The 24,053-nt window shown below is 42.6% G+C and overlaps 1 protein-coding gene across 2 annotated transcripts in view; it reads right to left on the bottom strand.

Annotated features, from left to right (window-relative positions):
• The window catches only part of MYCBPAP (MYCBP associated protein), a 118,040-nt gene that overhangs the window by 8,559 nt on the left and 85,428 nt on the right, over positions 1 to 24,053 (bottom strand). Inside the window, exons 17-19 of one of the 2 annotated variants that reach the window (XM_077251454.1) lie at positions 20,377 to 20,510; positions 7,042 to 7,230; positions 2,727 to 2,852 (exon numbers count right to left, since the gene is read on the bottom strand). In XM_077251454.1, coding sequence (XP_077107569.1) covers positions 2,835 to 2,852; positions 7,042 to 7,230; positions 20,377 to 20,510 — 341 coding nt within the window. In that variant the 3' untranslated portion in view covers positions 2,727 to 2,834. Of the gene's footprint in view, positions 1 to 2,726; positions 2,853 to 7,041; positions 7,231 to 20,376; positions 20,511 to 24,053 lie in introns of those variants that run through there. The other variant, XM_077251453.1, reaches the window with a different exon arrangement.

Here is a 24,053-nt window from a genome sequence, read left to right as displayed (position 1 = left end):
AACCCATAACACAGTGCCTTCCTGAGAGCACCCATAACACAGCGACTTCCTGAAAGAACCCAAAACACAGTACCTTCCTGAGAGCACCCATAACACAGTGCCTTCCTTAAAGAACCCATAACACAGTGCCTTCCTGAGAGCTCCCATAACACACTGCCTTCCTGAGAGCATCCATAACACAGTGCCTTCCTGAGAGCACCCATAACACACTGCCTTCCTGAGAGCACCCATAACACATTGCCTTCCTAAGAGATTCCATAACACAGTGCCTTCCTGAAAGAACCCATAACACAGTGCCTTCCTGAGAGCACCCATAACACAATGCCTTCCTTAAAGAACCCATAACACAGTGCCTTCCTGAGAGCTCCCATAACACACTGCCTTCCTGAGAGCTCCCATAACACAGTGCCTTCCTGAGAGCTCCCATAACACAGTGCCTTCCTGAAAGAACCCATAACACAGGGCCTTCCTGAGAGCACCCATAACACATTGCCTTCCTGAGAGCACCCATAACACATTGCCTTCCTGAGAGCTCCCATAACACAGTGCCTTCCTGAGAGCACCCATAACACACTGCCTTCCTGATAGCACCCATAACACATTGCTTTCCTGAGAGCACCCATAACACACTGCCTTCCTGAGAGCACCCATAACACATTGCCTTCCTGAGAGCACCCATAACACATTGCCTTCCTGAGAGCTCCCATAACAGTGCCTTCCTGAGAGCACCCATAACACACTGCCTTCCTGAGAGCTTCCATAACACAGTGCCTTCCTGAAAGAACCCATAACACAGTGCCTTCCTGAGAGCACCCATAACACAGCGACTTCCTGAAAGAACCCAAAACACAGTACCTTCCTGAGAGCACCCATAACACAGTGCCTTCCTTAAAGAACCCATAACACAGTGCCTTCCTGAGAGCTCCCATAACACACTGCCTTCCTGAGAGCATCCATAACACAGTGCCTTCCTGAGAGCACCCATAACACACTGCCTTCCTGAGAGCACCCATAACACATTGCCTTCCTAAGAGATTCCATAACACAGTGCCTTCCTGAAAGAACCCATAACACAGTGCCTTCCTGAGAGCACCCATAACACAATGCCTTCCTTAAAGAACCCATAACACAGTGCCTTCCTGAGAGCTCCCATAACACACTGCCTTCCTGAGAGCATCCATACCACAGTGCATACCTGAGAGCACCCATAACACATTGCCTTCCTGAGAGCTTCCATACCACAGTGCCTTCCTTAAAGAACCCATAACACAGTGCCTTCCTGAGAGCACCCATAACACAGTGCCTTCCTGAGAGCGTCTATACCACAGTGCCTTCCTGAGAGCACCCATAACACAGTGCCTTCCTTAAAGAACAAAAAAGGGGGAGAAGCCAGCGCTGCTTGTGGTCAGAACACAAAATGTAAAGTGCACATTGCACTTATTGATTTCTGAGTTTCAAAAAGGAGACATTTAGCAAACAATTGATCAATTCTTTGAGCCACCCGGCCACTTCACGGCATTCTCATAATGGGGCAGGCCTACTCTACATTTTTTATATTCCTTAAAGAACCCATAACACAGTGCCTTCTTGAGAGCTCCCATAACACACTGCCTTCCTGAGAGCACCCATAACACAGTGCCTTCCTTAAAGAACCCATAACACAGTACCTTCCTGAGAGCTCCCATAACACACTGCCTTCATGAGAGCATCCATACCACAGTGCATTCCTGAGAGCGTCTATACCACAGTGCCTTCCTGAGAGCACCCATAACACTGTGCCTTCCTTAAAGAACCCATAACACAGTGCCTTCCTGAGAGCTCCCATAACACAGTGCCTTCCTGAGAGCAACCATACCACAGTGCATTCATGAGAGCACCAATAACACAGTACCTTCTTTAAAGAACCCATAACACAGTGCTTTCCTGAGAGCTCCCATAACACATTGCCTTCCTGAGAGCATCCATATCACAGTGCCTTCCTGAGAGCACCAATAACACAGTGCCTTCCTGAGAGCACCCATACCACAGTGCCTTCCTAAGAGCACCCATAACATAGTGCCTTCCTAAGAGCATCCATAACAGTGCCTTCCAAAGAGCATCCATAACACAGTGCCTTCCAGAGAGCACCCATAACACAGTGCCTTCCAGAGAGCTCCCATAACACAGTGCCCTCCTGAAAGAACCCATAACACAGTGCTTTCCTAAGAGCACCCATAACACAGTGCCTTCCTGAAAGCACCCATACCACAGTGCCTTCCTAAGAGCACCCATAACATAGTGCCTTCCTAAGAGCACCCATAACATAGTGCCTTCCTAAGCGCATCCATAGCACAGTGCCTTCCTGAAAGCACCCATACCACAGTGCCTTCGTAAGAGCACCCATAACACAGTGCCTTCCTGAGAGCGTCTATACCACAGTGCCTTCCTGAGAGCACCCATACCACAGTGCCTTCCTGAGAGCACCCATACCACAGTGCCTTCCTAAGAGCATTCATAGCACAGTGCCTTCCCGAGAGCTTGAAAAAACACTAGTGGATTCTTCTGTTGATTGAAGTTTTAAAAAACAAACAAACAAACAAAAACAATTGAAGAACTCTAGTACAAAAGACACCTATAAAGGTACCTTCACACTCAGCGACTTTCCAACGAGAACGACAACGATCCGTGACGTTGCAGCGTCCTGGATAGCGATCTCGTTGTGTTTGACACGCAGCAGCGATCTGGATCCCGCTGTGATATCGCTGGTCGGAGCTAGAAGTCCAGAACTTTATTTGGTCGTCAGGTCGGCGTGTATCGTCGTGTTTGACAGCAAAAGCAACGATGCCAGCAATGTTTTACATGGAGCTAACGACCTGTGAGAACGATAAGTGAGTCACCGTTACGTCACAGGATCGCTCCTGCATCGTTCTGGAGCTGCTGTGTTTGACGTCTCTACAGTGACCTAAACAGCGACGCTGCAGCGATCGGCTCGTTGTCTATATCGCTGCAGCGTCGCTGAGTGTGACGGTACCTTAACTGCTGGGAAAAAAGATAAAAAAAAAAAAATGACAGGAATCTAAAATGTGAAAAAAAAATATTCCTTCTTGAAAAACTTGGTGGGTTCGACGTCAGAAAAAGGTGTTGTGTCCACATCCCCTTAGTTGGTCCCCTAGAAGTCTACTGCTATGACCTTGCATTACTTTCTATGTTCCTTTTTGTAGCTTCCTTGCAGTATGAGACAATGGTGCACATTAACTAAATAGCAGTGTGAGAGCAGGGGAAGGAATATGAAACCAAGGCCTCAGGACATGGCTCCATCACAGAGTCTACATGTTAGATAGTAATTGAGATGATATCTGTAAGAACTTAGCCTATATTTGCTAAAAAAAATCCATTCACTTCAGATAATTAAGTCAGCAAAAATGATTGCAGCTCTAAAACCAGAGGAAAGGCAAAAATGATTTCACCGAAAATGAGTCAGGGATGATAGACACTATGAAACTTCAATATTGTGAGCGGGGAAAGTCCTGGGGATTTTTATGCTCATGTGGAAAGATATAGAATAAATTAAGAATAATCATCTGTCAGCAGTCCGGTAAAGCATATCAATCAAGTCACTGGAAACTTTAAAGAAGGACTGAAACTACTCAAAAAATATTTCAACCCGAGTGGAAAGTAAAAGGCATAGAAACGCTTATGGAAGCACTGTTTAAAGGAAATATGTCGCCAGGTTTTTACTTTCCCCATCTGAGAGCAGGATAATATAGGGGCAGAGGCCCTGATTCAAGCAATGTATCACTTACTAGGCTACTTGCTGTTATTTTGATAAAATCTCTGTTTTATCTTCTGCAGATCTAGCCATTCTCTGAATGCTGAGCTTTGTATAACCCTGTTCACATCACTGATAGACAGCTGTGTACACTGTGCATAGGCAGAAAGTTGCCAATCAGAGGTGGGTGCAGAACTGTACAGAACTCATGAATATGAAGGACTATTTTATCAAAACTACTTCAAGCAGCTTTGAAAGTGACACATCACTAGGATCAGAGTCTCTGTATCTACATTATGCTTCTATGTAGTAAAAACCTGGAGACAGATTCCCTTTAAGGAGAAGATCATATATGTTCTTTGTTTTTAAAGTCCATATACTGTACATTATAAACCATATAACCTATGAAAGATCTCTATGCAATGTAGTCCAAAAAAATTGTATATTATTTAAATCAGATTTAACCTGCTCATCTGTCGCAGCCAATTTTCATTTTTGCATTTTATTTTAAATTCTCTTCTTTTAAAGGGAATCTGTCACCCCGGGACGTATGTGAGTTATTATTATGGGTATACAGGTGATAGAAATGTTACACTAATCCTACATGCATGCCTGATATTAGTGGTCTTGTTGTTGAGAAATCGTGTTTTATTTCTGTATGCGACTTCCGCTTCAGTGACCTCCAGTGTGCGCGATGATAAGGTGTTCTCCCCACTTCCTCCTTACATAGTCATCACTGGGAACCATGTGTACATATAGTGACTCGCCAGCGCCTTCGCAGAAGATCCCTGAATACACTTCCCATAGAAGGGAGGAAAATATATGGATCGTGGAGGGAGTGCAGGACACAGGCGTGTGATTCCGGCACCACAACTGAACATCACAGGGTAGTGTGACGTGCATGGGAGGGGGATAGTATTATAATAAGGACAGGAGGCAGGGATTTCTTCCAGGCACCACACGCCCCGGAGCCTGGAAGAAATCATTAGCATAAAGAAATAAAATAAGATTTCTCAACAACAGGACTATTAACATGAGGCATACAGGTAGGACTAGTGTAACATTTCTATTACCTGTATGCCCATAATAATAGGTCATATATGTCCCGAGGGTGACAGATTCCCTTTAAGAGACACGTTTTTAATTTTTCCACCAAATTGCCGACATGATTCTTCAGGTGACACCACACTTTAGTGGTCACAAAAAAATTCAGAAACTTAAAAAACAAAAATTGTAGGTTTGCCTTCGCTATTTTTTGAGACCTATAATTTTTTTGTTGATGGAATTGTGTAAGAGCTTATTTTTTATGGAAAGCTGATGGTATTATTAATATTATTTTGGGGTGCTTACATTTTGAAAGCTTTTTATTGCATTTCTTTGGAGAGGTGCTACAACAAAAAATGAAAAATATTTAGACTTGAGAGTCCTCAGTGGTTGATACCTTAGTTAGCCATTAAAAGGTATCAACCACCGAGGACTCTTAAATCTAAATATTTTTCTGCCTACTGGCTAACGCGGTACAAAGATATTTATCTTTCACAAAACTAAAACTGGTAATTCTGGATTTTTTTTTATTATTTACGCCATTTACCATACTGGTTAAATAATTTTGGATCTTGATAGACTGGACCTTTGTGGATGTGGCGATTTTTAAATTTCTTTATTTTTAACTGGGGGAAATTGGGTGTTTCAAAATAAAAAAAAAATTGCCATGGTATATTACATTGCAATGCAGCAGCTACACATAGCAATCTCTGGCTGAGGGACAGGCCTTAAGGTTATGTATTTATTCTTCCCTGTCACTCTCTGGTTTATGAGATTATGGACTGTACTCCATCTCTTCATAGAGACTGCAAAATTCTATGACTGACATTTCTCTGTAAATCCGTTACATTCGAAGCAAAAGCCATCCCATCGCAAAAAGGTGTACCCAATTGGGATGACCCCGAATTCTTGTAGTTCACATCTCTACATGTAAGCAGGCCTCAATATAGATGGGGCAGAGCAGGACCCAGCCCTGACTGATTTGCCCCTGCCCATGGAAAGCTACATAGACAAGATGCACAGCCCAAAAATGGGAAGCCATGCCCCTGTATGTACAAAAAACGAAAGCAAAACCAAACAAATGAGCTGGAACACATGTTGGTATAAGTGCAGTGTGTAGGTACACTTTCACACTATGGCCATTTAACAGACAGAACCTAGGGTAAAACAAAATGAGCAAATACCATGTAGTAAGCAAATACATAGTAATAGTACATGTAACCAATGTACTGAAGGGTACTTAGTTGACACTATTTTGATCAAAAAAGTGTAAAAGCCTGTCTATATAGAGTTACAAAATAATTCACAAGGAGATTTTCTAAAAATACCATCAATATAACATTAAATAATGATAATTAAGATGTACTGTAATATCTCTCCTACAGACTTGAAGGTAATAGGAAAACTAAAATCCCTTTAAGCACTGATTGGATCTGTGTTGGCAGCACTTGTCTACGAACACAAGCTTTTACTCTCTGGACATGGTGAGTACATTAAAGTCAATGACACCCATCCAATCAGTTTTTCTGCATGGACAAGTGGTCTGACATAGAAGCCCCATGTGTTTTCTACAAACTCCTACTAGGTAATGTGACTAGTCCTTAATTTCAAGTAATAAAATATTTATGTCCCCGAAGGGTAGCAGATGGAAATGATTCCTCCAGGCGAGGAGACCTATATGCATTAAACTGCCTAAGATTCTCACACTTAAATAGAATCAGTTCAGCTCCTCTGACATGAGGCTTTTAGTAAATACTTGTATTCCCCAAAAGAAGGAAGTCTGCACCTTTACTTGAAGGGTTTGTCCTGGTTTAAGAGCAAAATCTGCAATTATTCTATGTGACTGCAGACTTCTGAATCGTGACAACGTGCAGTGCGCACACTGTTAAGATTCCCCAGTATTGCCAATGCAAGCGATCGGTCAGATGACAGCATGTATACAATTTTCACACATGCACTTACATCCTGACTTGTCTCATCCAACTTCTCTCAGTAGAAGTGAATTGAGAGAAGCTGAACATGTGTGCAACTCGCACAGCACGCTATGATGACTCACACAGAGTGACTCCAGACTTCGGTCTTGAACCCAGACAATCCCTTTAAACCTTTGTGTTTTGCTATTCCTCTGTTATTCCTCTTGGAAATGTATGAACAAATTGAGAGATATGTGTCACTATTCCCCTTTACAATTGCATCTGTCCCTTCAGTCTGCCACTGACTGGACAGTCCATGTTTGTATGAATACACACCACAGTATATAGATTTTCCTTATATTTTTCTTGTATAACCGGATCCACTAGGGAGGGATGAGACTCTGGAGGAGTAAGGTCGAAACTTTCTCCTGAGGAAACCAACTCCTTGTCCTCTTTGGAAATGGTTGATGGCTTTAATATTTTTTTCTCATCCTTGCCCTTCAATTTTCTACTGCTTGGACGCCCCTATTTGAGAAAAAAGTAGAGAATTTCTGATATTTAATTTTCATTTTCATTTGTTTTGCATCTGCTTATTTTACAATGAAACACAATCCAGTTGTAAGGGCTTTAAACATTAGAAAGTAGACTAGATATCTGCAGTAGAGGCTCCATCACACTCCTTCCATGATAACACTCATTTATCCCATTATATTTTTGTGGAAATCCCCTAATGATCTATGTGTTACTTGTGATTCGGTTTCTTATTGCTTACAATCATTGCTACATTTGCTATTAATCATCCAAATACTGTGCAGTACAAGCTTACTGCTTACTGTGCAATATTCTTCTCAGTGCGCAGTGACAGTGCGCTCCCTCGCCGGCTTTGATAAGAAGTGACGAGTTGGCAATAGAGTGCACTGTTAGCGAGCATTGTAAGGCACATCCTGAAATCGACATCACTGATGACGCTTCCCTTCAGGATGGTGACAGAGGCTGTGGCACTCCGTTTGAGTATCCCAGCATACACTCGGAACTCTCATATGAAGCATCATCAAAATGGTTAAAAATAAATAAATAAAGCAGATAAATTAGAGAGGGCAATCAAGGGAATTTTTTAATTAAACCATATTAGAAAAAGTATTATATTATTATAATAAATTTACATGAAAATCAATATTGGTTTTGGACACTGTTTAAATAGGTAGTCTGACGGCCCAAACTGCCAGTATAAACAAAGCACATAGACTTGAAAGGAAAATAGACCCTATAAATATGTCACCTTTCTAGTTATCTAATCGCTGCCTCCGTTCTGCAAAAACTGAAGTTTAATCAAGTGTGCACCCTTCACCTGGCCAAGAGGCTCCTTACACCATTCCAAGCACTGATTTTGTATGACCCCACCTTCTTCCCTGGTGATTGACAGCACTGATGTTCAGAGCACAAGCAAGTGCTGTCAGACAGATACCAGTGAAGGATTCATGGGTATGCAAAACCAGTGGTTGGAATGGTGCAGGGAGTCTCTCGGCCACATAAAAGGTGCACTGAACACTTTAATTAGCATATTCAGTTTCTGCAGAATGGAGACATCAATTAGGACACTAGGGGTGTGTTCACACTCATTTCTGCAGGCGTTTTTGGACCAGAAACCTGATGAACTACCACTTTTGAAATCATTGTCCTTACAGCATGTTGTCCTGTGTGAACAGAACTTGTGCTGCTGAGAGCAGTGACAGCCGGTGTGCACAGAACAGCTTTCTATTAACGATTGTTCTGTGCACATCATCAGAAGCATGGTTGGCCTGTTTAAAAAGGCTACTAAATGGCAATAGTTTTCAGCTGTTGATCATGCACAGTGCATGAGCCATCACCCGTGGCTCATACACCGCAAATAAGATGACTTATGTAAATACATCCTTTTTTAAACTTTTTTTATTGAAAGATTCCACAGGATAAAAGTGACAAACATATAAAATCATAGTATAAGGTTAGAATGATTCAGACATTTACCTATATCCATTCAATACAATAACATGGATGTAACCTCACACTCTCAATAATAGAGTGAATAAAGAAAAGCGAACAGATTGGAACATAGTGTATTAGGACGGGTTCCGTTATGAAGCTTTGCACTCGCGACTAAATTAGCTGGTTCCTTATCAACATTCCGAACACGTAACAATTCGGGCCATATCAGAAGCACACTCTTTTAGTCTATGTATATCATGTATCACATTCCATGTGTTTAAAGGAACACACATCAGGGCTCATAACGTGAGATTAACGAAGTCATGCATTAGGGGATAAGTGCGTTAAGGGTGAGTCACACCATCTCTCCCATATCCTGTGGAACTTCTGGGGACATCTTCTATTTCTATATTCTCATATGGTATTATATCATTCACTCATTTGTTCCACTGGCTAATAGTGGGAGGCTCCCCCCCCCACCTTAGTGCTACTGCTTTCCTAGCAATAAATAGAACCTGCAGCAGAACTATTTTATCCTAGTACAACCACAATTCTTCATCCACAATACCCAAGATACATATCTCTGGGACACACTCAATAGGTATCCAAATTATCCGTTCTAATGTACAGTAGTTATCACTTACTCCAGTATCTTCATATTATCCCACAATTCCAGACAAGATGCCAGAAATCCGCCCTTAGTTCCGCACACCTATGACATTCATCAGGTGCTAGTCTGCCAAATCTATGTAGTCTGATTGGAGTCAGGCAAGACTGATATAGTATATATAGTTGAATTAACTTATTATTTGCGGCTGGCGACATCGTTTGCGCCTCTAGGGCATCATTCCACTGATCATCAGTAATAGAAGCAATCAATTGCCGCCATGTACTCTCTACTGCAAGTTGAGTAGAAGCAATCCTGGAGTTAAGTAGAAAAGTATATAGGGAGGATATTATGCCTGTGGGCCCTTGGGTTGTTAGCGCTCCTATCAATGGATATCTGGATATTCGCATCCTAGGATATGGAAATTGCTGTATTATGGCATGTCTGATTTGTATCTGTAAGACTCCCAAACTTTATATGAATTTGATCAAATGATAATAAAATTTCATTTTCAAAAATCTGATTAAGCGTTATTAGTCCATATTGCTTCCAGAAAATTGGGTCATGTGCATTATAAGGTATAGAAACTCGGGATTATCCCATAATTGAGCTTCTCCCACTTGGTCAGTGAATTCATGATACATTTAAGGTACCTTCACACTAAGCGACTTTGCAGCGAGAACGACAACGATCCGTGATGTTGCAGCATCCTGGATAGCGATCTCGTTGTGTTTGACACGCAGCAGCGATCAGGATCCCGCTGTGATATCGCTGGTCGGAGCTAGAAGGCCAGAACTTTATTTCGTCGCTGATCACCCGCTGTCATCGCTGGATCGGTGTGTGTGACACCAGTCCAGCGATGTGTTCACTTGTAACCAGGGTAAATATCGGGTTACTAAGCGCAGGGTCGCGCTTAGTAACCCGATATTTACCCTGGTTACCATTGTAAAAGTTAAAAAAAAAACACTACATACTCACATTCTGATGTCTGTCACGTCCCCCGGCGTCCACAGGGTTACGCGCTGCTGCTCAGAGCTTCCTGCACTGACTGTCAGCGCCGGCAGTAAAGCAGAGCACAGCGGTGACATCACCGCTGTGCTCTTCTTTACGGCCGGCATAAATCTTACAAACCAAAAAGTTTTGTTGCTCAGTTACATTTTTATAAATTTTAAACATAAAAGTGTGGGTCAATTATTATTCAACCCCTAGGTTTAATATTTTGTGGAACCTTTGTTTGCAATTACAGCTAATAATCGTCTTTTATAAGACCTGATCAGGCCGGCACAGGTCTCTGGAGTTATCTTGGCCCACTCCTCCATGCAGATCTTCTCCAAGTTATCTAGGTTCTTTGGGTGTCTCATGTGGACTTTAATCTTGAGCTCCTTCCACAAGTTTTCAATTGGGTTAAGGTCAGGAGACTGACTAGGCCACTGCAACACCTTGATTTTTTGCCTCTTGAACCAGGCCTTGGTTTTCTTGGCTGTGTGCTTTGGGTCGTTGTCTTGTTGGAAGATGAAATGATGACCCATCTTAAGATCCTTGATGGAGGAGCGGAGGTTCTTGGCCAAAATCTCCAGGTAGGCCGTGCTATCCATCTTCCCATGGATGCGGACCAGATGGCCAGGCCCCTTGGCTGAGAAACAGCCCCACAGCATGATGCTGACACCACCATGCTTGACTGTAGGGATGGTATTCTTGGGGTCGTATGCAGTGCCATCCAGTCTCCAAACGTCACGTGTGTGGTTGGCACCAAAGATCTCGATCTTGGTCTCATCAGACTAGAGAACCTTGAACCAGTCAGTCTCAGAGTCCTCCAAGTGATCATGAGCAAACTGTAGACGAGCCTTGACATGACGCTTTGAAAGTAAAGGTACCTTACGGGCTCGTCTGGAACGGAGACAATTGCGGTGGAGTACGTTACTTATGGTATTGACTGAAACCAATGTCCCCACTGCCATGAGATCTTCCCGGAGCTCCTTCCTTGTTGTCCTTGGGTTAGCCTTGACTCTTCGGACAAGCCTGGCCTCGGCACGGGAGGAAACTTTCAAAGGCTGTCCAGGCCATGGAAGGCTAACAGTAGTTCCATAAGCCTTCCACTTCCGGATGATGCTCCCAACAGTGGAGACAGGTAGGCCCAACTCCTTTGAAAGGGTTTTGTACCCCTTGCCAGCCTTGTGACCCTCCAGGATCTTGTCTCTGATGGCCTTGGAATGCTCCTTTGTCTTTCCCATGTTGACCATGTATGAGTGCTGTTCACAAGTTTGGGGAGGGTCTTAAATAGTCAGAAAAGGCTGGAAAAAGAGATAATTAATCCAAACATGTGAAGCTCATTGTTCTTTGTGCCTGAACTACTTCTTAATACTTTAGGGGAACCAAACAGAATTCTGGTGGGTTGAGGGGTTGAATAATAGATGACCATCTGAAAAGACTTTTCACAATTTAAAAAAAAAAATAAACAAAGAAATAACATTCTTTTTTGCTGCAGTGCATTTCACACTTCCAGGCTGATCTACAGTCCAAATGTCACAATGCCAAGTTAATTCCAAATGTGTAAACCTGCTAAATCTGCAGGGGGTTGAATACTACTTGTAGGCACTGTAAACCTTGTGGTGGTCTGTAGGACCCTGCTCATATTACCTATGGTGTATTACCACCCAAGAAGTATATAAGATGAGCTTCTGCATTAGTAAGCTTGTCGCTACCTATCCAGTACATCTAATAACGTATCTGGCAAGCTAAATAATACAAAAAGTAGGTCAGGGACCGCGTAGCCCCCCTGATTTTTGGGGCTCTGCAGGGATCCAATACTTAATTTGGGGCTTGGTGATCCCCATATAAATGTCGCCATCATACCATGCATTTTCCTAAAAAACCCTTTGGGGATTTTAATTGATAAATGTTCCAACACATACAAACATTTTGGAGGAATTATCATTTTGATTAAGTTAGGGAAAGTTGAGACCAGTTCTAAAGCCTTTTCTTCATCATATCATTTAGGGGTAAGGCTAGGTTCACATTGCGTTAGTGCAGTCCGTTCAGCGCATATGCTAACGGACTGCGCTAACGCAAGTGCCAACTTTGGCACAGCGCTAGGGCAGATGGAGCATCTGCTAGCTCCATCTGCGAAGGAAAGTGACGGACCCGGAAACGCTGCAGCCCACGTCTCGGGTCCGTCACTCAATGACGGCACATCGCCTAGCGCATGCCTATTGTGGGCGTGCGCTAGCGATGCGTCCGACATTGCTTTCAATGGCGGCGTTAACGGACTACGTTACACCGCGTTATGCCGTGGTGTAACGTAGTCCGTTTAACGTACAGCCATAACGCAATGTGAACTTAGCCTTATACGTTATCTTTAAGGTCCTTAATTGGGCTTTGATTAATTATAATATCTAAGTATTTACATTTCTATACTACTTGTAATCCAAAAATCACAACCTCAGCCATATTTTCTATAAGTCTATGAACATAAGGATGAATGACCTTGGGGAGATCAAAACATCCAACACCGCGGAGACACCATCGCGTGTTTCTCAATGCAGTGATCCAGAACACTGCCCCCATCCCTAATGGGAAATATGCAAATGCATGTAGAAAAGCCGCGGAGACACCATCACGTGTTTCTCAACGCAAGCAATGAATAGCCAGGTCTTTCACCAGGAAGGAACAACCACGGGAAGGGCAGCATCCAATAAAGGAAAACCACCTATGCCAAAACATGGTATCCATCCACAGACAGCTGTTTCGGGGTATTTGCCCCTCATCAGTGTGGAGTAGGAAACTGGCTATTAGGAGCAGTGCCTAGTGAAAAGGCTATGAACATAAGGATGAATGACCTCGGGGTGATCAAAACATCCAACACCGCTGAGACACCATCACGTGTTTCTCAACGCAGTGATCCAGAACACCGCCCCCATCCCTTATGGGAAATATGCAAATGCATGTAGAAAAGCTGCGGAGACACCATCACATGTTTCTCAACACAAGCAATGAATAGCCAGGTCTTTATTGGATGCTGCCCTTCCCGTGGTTGTTCCTTCCCGTTGAAAGACCTGGCTATTCATTGCTTGCGTTGAGAAACACGTCATGGTGTCTCCGCAGCTTTTCTACATGCATTTGCATATTTCCCTTTTGGGATGGGGGCAGTGTTCTGGATCACTGCGTTGAGAAACACGTGATGGTGTCTCCGCGGTGTTGGATGTTTTGATCTTCCCGAGGTCATTCATCCTTATGTTCATAGCCTTTTCACTAGGCACTGCTCCTAATAGCCAGTTTCCTACTCCGCACTGATGAGGGGCAAATACCCCGAAACAGCTGTCTGTGGATGGATACCATGTTTTGGCATTGGTGGTTTTCCTTTATTGGATGCTGCCCTTCCCGTGGCTGTTCCTTCCCGGTGAAAGACCTGGCTATTCAATGCTTGCGTTGAGAAACACGTGATGGTGTCTCCGTGGCTTTTCTACATATATTTTCTATAAGTGGCATGACCACAGATTTGCCCCAATTAATTTTGAGACCTGATAATTCCCCAAAACAGTTAATGAGGTCAATTGCTCTCGGGAGGGATTACTCTACTTTATTGAGGAAGAGCACCAGGTCATCCGCATATAATCCCACTTTATCTATTCTGGAATTTATATTAATACCCTCCACCAAAGGGTCCTGTCTAATTTTAAGGGCAATAGTGTCAAAGGCTAGAGCAAAGAGCATCGGGGACAGAGGACAGCCTTGTCTAGTCCTCTACCCAGGTCAAAGTATTCCAACAGTATTCCACTTACAAGGATATTAGCTCTTGGCATACAATAAAGTAATTTCCACTCCAAAAGAATAGAAAGCTTTCGCCGAATCTAAAGAAGCTATCGCCCAAGGCTCCCCCATACTTGTGACCTATCTGTGTTAAAACGTTAACTCTTCTAGTATTAGAGGAGGTGGACCTACCGGACATAAAGCCGGATTGATCCTCATGTATAATGCTCAATATTACTATTTTCAACGTGTTGGCTATAAGTTTTGTAAGTATTTTGCAGTTTGTATATAATAGGGATATGGGGCGATAAGAACCACACTCCTCAACTGGTTTATCTGGCTTGGGAATCACCACTCCCATGGCATCATAGAAGGATTGAGGAAGTGACTGTCCTGAAAGTGCTTCAGAAAGGGTTTGCAATAGATCCGGGCCCATCTGATCTATATATCTTTTGTATAATTTTATGGGTATGCCATCAGGTCCCGATGCTTTCCCATTGGAAAGAGACATAGCTGCTTCCCTTATTTCTGCCAGAGTGATATCCCCCATCCCAGAGCGCCCGGTTCTCACAAAGGGTTTGGGAAGTTCTATTTGGTTTAGATTTTCATCAATTTCTTCTACAGTGTGGTTCAGTTGGGAGCCATACAGCTCTCTAAACTATTCTTCAAATCTACCTGCAATCTTATCCGATTTAAGCAACGGGCTGACCTCCTTTGTATTAATGGCCAAAATTGATGGGGACATGTGATTTTGTTGGACTATGTATGCCAGAAATTTACTCGATTGGTTACCTAGCTCAAAATAAGTCTGTTTAGAAAAAAAGAGTTTTCTTTGTGCTTGTTCCTGTGAGTCAGGTATTCCCTCCCTTTCCCAAGCCATCTATGTAAAGAGTTATCAGAAGGGCTATTAATATTCTCAGCTTCCAGTAATTTCCATTCTTTGGCAAGCCTCTTCTCCCCAATAGAGGACTCCCTTTTAATATATGAAATCGTGGACCTAACACATCCCCACAGATATGCTTTAAGTGTGTCCCACACTACCAATTTGTCAGGGAAATCATTATGATCTGCTATAAATACCTCCAATTGATCTGGTATTCTATCATGCTTCCCTCTAAGGGATAGCCAAAACAGATGTATGTGAAACCTCTTGGGTCTGTTAGGGCCCCCTAGATGAAGGCATACTACCAGTGGAGTGTGGTCCGAAACTGCTCTGAAGAAATATTCAATTTTACTAAAATCTGAAAAAACAGCACTATTCCCAAATACATGATCTATTCTACATAAACATCGGGCGGCTGGTATATAACAGGAGAACTCTTTCTTGAGTGGATGATGCTGCCTCCACAAGTCAACCCAGCCCATCTCCGTTATGAAAGTATGTAAGGTAGTGGTGTCTTGATTACCAGGCCTAGTGTTTGCAGTGCTCAGTCTATCCAAATGCACATTAACAACTGTAGCATAGCGCCTACTACGTGTCTTGGGGGACACTCGCTTGGCACGGGATTAAAGCACTCGGGCACGTTTTTTCTATCAAAACACAGTCTTTTAGGTTTATTTCGCACAACATAAACCACATCCACAGGAACTTAGTAACAGCTTGAACAGTATCTGGACATATTCAACTTTACCACAGTTCGACTCTGACCCCAGTCAGCATTATACACGGTTTTCAAGACCGTTACCCGTTGGCAACCTTCACGGGTTCCTGGACACCTCTTGGCCTCTGAGGTGCCCATACACAATGTCTCTCACTCTGACCCCGGTCAGTACAAACACGAGTCTCCATTCGTTACCTGTTGGTGCTGCACAGGTTCTCGGATACCTCTCTCCACTAGAGGCATCCTTCAGACGTTTCCACTCAGTCTTCCCTTTTCTCTGACCCCGGTCAGTATTATACACGAATCTCCATTCGTTACCTGCCATTGCTGCACAGGTTGTCGGATACCTCTCTCCACTAGAGGCATTCTTCTGACATTCTCACACTGACCCCGGTCAGTACAAACACGGATCTCCATCCGTTCCACAGTCTGGTGTGTGCGAGGTCCAGAGCCCCTGCCATGTGCTCTTCAGGGAGCCGCCACTCCTAACACATGGGGCTCTCTCCAGGACCTTCCAGCACAGACCATTCAGGTCCACACTCAGAGCCCATGTGACCGAACCTCAGTCACATTATATGCTACTAACCACTCCCCTAGATGGGAGTGTGTTTGGCTAGTCTGACCCTCCCATCTCTCAGATCTAGCCCTGCCAATCTCCCTAGCTAAACAACACACACAATTCACTTGTCATCATCATCATCCTTGCTTCAGATTGACAGTACAGAGTGTCTCCCTCTGCGACACACACACCGGCCATTCACCATAATGCCGGACTTTGACTCACCACCACACTTATATCTGTGATTATTATGCATTCCTATGGCCTCCATACGCCTCTATGCACACTCTGGGAAGCTCATACAGCGCCCCCTACCTACAACATAGGTCACTATACTACACAACCATATTAAAATCTCCCATACATGACATTTTAGCATATGTAACTACATCCTTAAAGATCACAGTTCCTTGTGTTTAATGTCGAGACATTTCTACTTACAAGTACCTTCACTCAGTGGTTGCAATCTCAAAGGGGTGTGATTGACTTAATCTGAATAGGAAGTAGCCAGCGCTAATTTCGACCTTGTTATGTTTTGAAAATCTTGAAAGATAAAGTCTAAATATTAGATTGCAAATATAACCCTCCGCATAGCATGCCATCAAGATCTCTATTTTAATCGTCTCTGTAATTTCAAGTCCTATTTACAAGCATATAATTGACTGATATGGGGACTTCTTCTTAAATTAAAATTGCATGCTGTCAAAAAGTTGAGACTCTGTTATTAACGAAAGGAAGAATGGTGTAAAGATGATGTCAGGAAAGGGATTGACACATGTATTATGGCCGGCAATTTTTGTCAGTGAAGAACACGCGTTACTTTTTCCTTATTTATTCATAAGGCGCCTGACAAATTGACCTGATGCATTTTACACGGCCGCACTTTTCAGATCAAACTCGAAAAAAGGGTTATCTGAGCTTCTATTTTTATATTCCTTCTCTAATTCATGAAGAATAAGAGAGCTTTTCAACTAAAATATCCCCCTGTACTCCCTGTGGTATGTAGTCCCGTTAAAAATGCTTAACCCTTTAACTTTTACAGACTGTTTCTCTTCTTTTTTTTTTTTTTTTACAAACCACATCAAAGTTTAGCTGAACTTTGATGTGGTCATAAATCACCTGAGTTACAAAAACACTATCAGAAAGAATGACACATTCTTGGTTGATAGGGGTCATCCCTCTTCAGGAAAGCTTGGCTGGTCATACTGCACTTTACTCAGGGTGTTCGGCATTAGGTGTGGCATTGATGTCCCACCAACAGCAAAGCAGCTCTGAGCGGGTCTTTCAGTCTACCCGACCAGAGCCGCTGAGCTCAGTAATTGGTTGTCATGCTTTTGCCAACACCAGACATTGGGAGACACGGCAGAACTAAGCACTGCACCTGGAGACGGTGAGTAAAGCACGGGCTGAATTGTTAATAACAAACTACTCCCAGGGAACAAGATTTGAAAATTGGACAACCCCTTTAACTTATTCAGCAGCTAGGCATATGATAGGGAAAAAAGAACCTGTCAAAGCCAAACAGCGCAAAACTGTTTAACATACCCAATAGTACAAATGGTTTGGAAAAAGAACTTATCAGGATTTTATACATTCTATTTTATAGAAAAATCCAAAGTTGAAACTGTATGCTAATGAGTCGTGGGTGCAATGGGCCAGCCCTGCACTTACATCTCTCCTGCCTCTCTTCACATCCGCTACCTGCCTCCTGTCTCTGGCTGTCAGGTCACTGAAACAAGAGTCATCTGCCAAAGACGGAAGGCAGCAGGCAGGGAATGTAGAGAAAAGAGGCAGAGCTGTAAGTGCAAGCACCTACAACTCATTACCATACAAATTCATGCATGGATTTCTCTATAACATCAAAATGGGTTTCTACGAGACGAAGCATTTCATGCGAAACGCGCATCGGGTGTGGTGGGTGCTTGGACTGCTATTGCCAATTAGGTAAGGTATGTGACTCTGATAAGTATGGGGTTTATGCCAATCACTTTGGTTGAACATTTGGGTCATAATTATATGTTGCACATATGGTATATAACCCTTTTGGGATTACTGTTGTTCAATTTATCTATATTAGGCATGTTTTGCCCCTGCACATACACTCATTTATAGAGTGTTTGTTATCACTCTTGTTATTGGCTGGAGTCATATACATACACTGTGTGTTTTTTGTTCAGTCCAGGTGTCCCACCTATTGTTGTTTGTTTGTGTGCTCACTGGTTTTTATTTATACATTTGTTTTTAATATTATTAAAAGAAAGAATTTATTTTATTTTGTGGCTTTATTATTATTTTTTAGTGTTATATATATTGGATTCTTAACATTATAGGTTTATTTCAACAAGAAAGGTAAGGAATGGATTTACTCAGCATTAAAGCACCTTTACATGCATGTCATAAATTTGGGTAAAAATCCAGATGACCGGTTCTCTCCAAGATCAAAATACATGCCATTAAAAAGTCCCAAAAGGGTCCATATCCTTTCACCCTGCACCAACATCCCCCATACATGTAGCACAAGTCGGTATCGGGTGTTTGGAGCGGGCTCAAGGGGTGAGCCAGACCCATAACCCAGAAGATAATGGCTATGAAACACAGCCAGGACCTGACTAACAGCGGTGGGTGGACCTGAGCTCCACCTGTGATTGTTAACCTGTTAAATGCTGTTGTCAAACTCTGAGAGCAACATTAAAGGGAATCTGTCACCACATAGGACCTATCTAAACTATTAATATGAAGAGCAGGAAGAAGGTGTAATTCAATGCACTGCTGATAAAAGTTCAATGGCCTGATAAAATCAAAGGAGTTTTATTGGTTTACAGGTCAACGTGTTTCAAGGTCCCACATGACCTCTTCATCAGGACAAAAACCTAAGGGTGACTGTCTGGAATGTTTGTCTTCTAAGCAGTTTTTTTTTTTTTTTTAAAGATGCAGACTTGAGTAGTGACCAACTTGCTCTCAACACTATCCGTCATATCGTCAACATTTTTTTTTTTGTTACTTAGGGAAAAAAAAAAATTCTAACTCCAACCCTAATGCTCCCTTAATCACAACCATAACTACAAAGAATAGAAAATAATATATATATATATATATATATATATATATATATATTTGAATTTTTATCTAACTAAGTGGCATTTGATGTACCGTACTTTTTTTTATTTTGATCACTGTGATAGGGTCTATCACAGTGGTCAAAAGGAACCAATGGGAAAAATTCCCTATTGTAGCCGGGTATTGGACGGCTGATCTCAGCAGGCGCACTGGCAATGCGACCGCCATTTTTTTCCAGGAAGATGACACAGAGGAGCGGGAAACAGATCAGGAGGGCCTGTGGTTGGCGGAGGTATCAGGGGGGCTTGGGGGACCCCAGTTCTCTATTTTCTGAGATGTTAGATCATATCAGAGGAGAGAGAAATTAATTGTAAATCGTACTTTATTTTTGTGATCGCCGTTATTCTGTGAATAACGGTGATCGCATGACAGGGGACCATAAAAACCGACCCTGATCATGTTCTCCAGGATCTCAGCTACTTCTGGTAGTTGAGACCCCAGAGATTTTCCAACGCTGGGGGGCGCTAAACCTCTATTTCTCAGCATTGATAAAATTTGTCGCTGAGGAATAAGTACCTTTAACTGCCGCTGTTAAAAGGCATATCGGCGGTCATTAAGGGGTTAAGAGCCAAGTGGCCCACTCCTTCAGAGCTTTATGGTTTCGGGGCTGTCGCTGGGCAACATTGAGCTTTAGCTTACTCCTAAGATTTTCTATTTGTTCAAGTCTGGAGACTCGCTAGGCCATTCCTGGACCCTGACATGCTTTGTGTTATCTGCCTGTTTTGTGGTTCAATAAAGCATTGCCACACTGTTTAACCCTCACCCTGTGCTGTCTGAGTAGCGTAATGCCCACGTTTGAAAGGAGAGCGGGCGTTCGGTGGGACGATCCTTGGTCCATGCGGTTCTGGCTAGCGGACTGGGGAGCTCGCCGACTCGCCATGTCTCCACACTCGGTTTGGAGACTTTCTCTGGGGCTACAGGAAATCAGGCATTGCAAAAAAGTGATAGATATTTTGTAATTTGTCAGAAGATGGAAATAGTTCTATCACTAGTACAGATCTAAAGATTTTTACTACCTGAAGTATATCCTAAAAGACAAATATATACCCTCTGTACTAAGTGTAGCTTCAATATACCTCCAATTTGTCCTTTACAGTCTTCCCGAGCTTTTTCTCATCTTTATCTTTTCCACCAGGCGTCCTTTTATCTTCCTTCATGCCCCCTCCTTTTTTGTCTTCTTTGCCTCCTTTCAAATGCTTTAGATCCAACACTAGAATCAAGGTATTAAAAATTGTAAAAATTTTCAGGTTTCTAAAAATTATCATGTGCAATCACATCTAGCAACAAGCCTATGCATTTTTCACACTGGTTAGTAATATATATATATATATATATATATATATACACTGTGTTCCAAATTATTATGCACAAAGAGTTTTCGAGTGATAAGGTTAGAATTTTTTTTGTTTGTCATTTAAACTCATTGATGGTGATGTGTGTCAGGGCTCTTTATATTACTGAAAGCAATTGCAGATACCTGTGCAAATTAGTTTGGCAGGTGTGTCCAAATAAAGGCAAGACTACTTAAGAAGGCTGTTCCACATTATTAAGCAGCCTACATTTTTTGCCAAAATGGGAAAGAAAAAGGATTTGTCGGCTGCTGAGAAGCAACAAATTGTGGAGTATTTAGGTCAAGGCATGACTACAATCAACATTGCCAAGACACTTCATCGTGATCATCGCACAATCAAGAAGTATGTAGCTGATTCCCAGCACACACGTGTGCGTGCTGATAAGGAAAAATGTAGAACTCTTTCCAACAGGCAATTGCGTAAGGTTAAAAGAGCAGCTGCAAAAATGCCTTGTCATAGCAGCAGACAAGATTTTGAAGCTGCTGGTGCCTCCAACGTCCCCAGAACAACAAGATGCAGGGTCCTTCAGAGGTTTGCAGCTGTGCGTAAGCCATCCTGTCGACCACCTCTATCCACTGCAACAAGCAGAAACGGCTCCAGTGGGCCAAACGATACATGAAGACTGACTTCCAAACTGTTTTGTTCACCGATGAGTGCCGTGCAACGCTCGATGGTCCAGATAGATGGAGTGGAGGATGGACACCCCATGAAAACACGGCTAAGGCGCCAACAAGGAGGAGGTGGAGTAATGTTTTGGGCTGGAATCATGGGGAGAGAGATTGTCAGCCCCTTTATGATCCCTGAAGGGGTAAAGATGAACTCCATAGTCTATGTGGAGTTTCTAAAACAACAGTTCCTGCCATGGTTTAGGAGGAAGAACCGTGCTTTCCGCAGCAAGATCATTTTCATGCATGATAATGCACCGTCTCATGCTGCAAAAAACACATCTGCATCTCTGGCTGCTATGGGCATAAAAGAGGACAAACTTATGGTGTGGCCACCATCTTCCCCTGACCTCAACCCCATTGAGAACCTCTGGAGCATCATCAAAAGGAGTGTCTATGATGGTGGGAGGCAGTTCACATCTAAGCAACAGCTCTGGGAGGGTATTCTGTCCACATGCAAAACAATTGAAGCAGAAGCCATCCAAAAACTGACAAATTCAATGGACGAGAGAGTTCAGAAGCTTCTTTTGAACAAGGGGTCCTACGTGCAAATGTCACATCACCTAGAATAAAGTTTTCACTTCAAAACTGTTTTATTTCGTTTTGTAATAAGCTGATAATGCTTATAACTTCACAATTGACCATTTTTTTGTTCAAAATAAAAAAAAAGGTTGAAAACTCTGCTGTGCATAATAATTTGGAACATGCATTTTGAGTGTTTATTTTTTTTAAAAAGATACTGTTTTCATAGGCAGTTTTTTCCAAAACATTGCAATTATACTAGAATAGTAGATGACTGGAAAATAACAATGACTGCAATCCAGATAGGTAATTTAGAGAAAATACGAGGAAATATTATTTGCATAATAATTTGGAACACAGTGTATATATATATATATATATATATATATATATATATATATATATATATATATATATATATATATATATATATACAGTGGGGCAAAAAAGTATTTAGTCAGTCAGCAATAGTGCAAGTTCCACCACTTAAAAAGATGAGAGGCGTCTGTAATTTACATCATAGGTAGACCTCAACTATGGGAGACAAACTGAGAAAAAAAAATCCAGAAAATCACATTGTCTGTTTTTTTATCATTTTATTTGCATATTATGGTGGAAAATAAGTATTTGGTCAGAAACAAACAATCAAGATTTCTGGCTCTCACAGACCTGTAACTTCTTCTTTAAGAGACTCCGCTTTCCTCCACTCATTACCTGTAGTAATGGCACCTGTTTAAACTTGTTATCAGTATAAAAAGACACCTGTGCACACCCTCAAACAGTCTGACTCCAAACTCCACTATGGTGAAGACCAAAGAGCTGTCAAAGGACACCAGAAACAAAATTGTAGCCCTGCACCAGGCTGGGAAGACTGAATCTGCAATAGCCAACCAGCTTGGAGTGACGAAATCAACAGTGGGAGCAATAATTAGAAAATGGAAGACATTCAAGACCACTGATAATCTCCCTCGATCTGGGGCTCCACGCAAAATCCCACCCCGTGGGGTCAGAATGATCACAAGAACGGTGAGCAAAAATCCCAGAACCACGCGGGGGGACCAAGTGAATGAACTGCAGAGAGCTGGGACCAATGTAACAAGGCCTACCATAAGTAACACACTACGCCACCATGGACTCAGATCCTGCAGTGCCAGACGTGTCCCACTGCTTAAGCCAGTACATGTCTGGGCCCGTCTGAAATTTGCTAGAGAGCATTTGGATGATCCAGAGGAGTTTTGGGAGAATGTCCTATGGTCTGATGAAACCAAACTGGAACTGTTTGGTAGAAACACAACTTGTCGTGTTTGGAGGAAAAAGAATACTGAGTTGCATCCATCAAACACCATACCTACTGTAAAGCATGGTGGTGGAAACATCATGCTTTGGGGCTGTTTCTATGCAAAGGGTGGCGGACGACTGATCCGGGTACATGAAAGAATGAATGGGGCCATGTATCGTGAGATTTTGAGTGCAAACCTCCTTCCATCAGCAAGGGCATTGAAGATGAAACGTGGCTGGGTCTTTCAACATGACAATGATCCAAAGCACACCGCCAGGGCAACGAAGGAGTGGCTTCGTAAGAAGCATTTCAAGGTCCTGGAGTGGCCTAGCCAGTCTCCAGATCTCAACCCTATAGAAAACCTTTGGAGGGAGTTGAAAGTCCGTGTTGCCAAGCGAAAAGCCAAAAACATCACTGCTCTAGAGGAGATCTGCATGGAGGAATGGGCCAACATACCAACAACAGTGTGTGGCAACCTTGTGAAGACTTACAGAAAACGTTTGACCTCTGTCATTGCCAACAAAGGATGTATTACGAAGTATTGAGATGAAATTTTGTTTCTGACCAAATACTTATTTTCCACCATAATATGCAAATAAAATGATAAAAAAACAGACAATGTGATTTTCTGGATTTTTTTTTCTCAGTTTGTCTCCCATAGTTGAGGTCTACCTATGATGTAAATTACAGACGCCTCTCATCTTTTTAAGTGGAGGAACTTGCACTATTGCTGACTGACTAAATACTTTTTTGCCCCACTGTATATATATATAATTAGTCCCCCACGGCACCAATGCTGATTCTCTGGTACCCTCAGGCATCTCTTAACTTCCCTGTGACAATCAGGAGGTAGTGTCTACCTATATGATCACGGCAGGTAACAGCCTTGGCAGTAATGCTGGGGTGTGTCGCAGAGGACCGCTGACACCAGTGAC

Source organism: Ranitomeya variabilis, chromosome 4, assembly GCF_051348905.1.
Source record: "Ranitomeya variabilis isolate aRanVar5 chromosome 4, aRanVar5.hap1, whole genome shotgun sequence".
Classification (NCBI taxonomy): Eukaryota; Metazoa; Chordata; class Amphibia; order Anura; family Dendrobatidae; genus Ranitomeya; species Ranitomeya variabilis.
The sequence above is the reverse complement of the archived record's forward strand: the minus strand, read 5'-3'. Positions and strand labels throughout refer to the sequence as shown.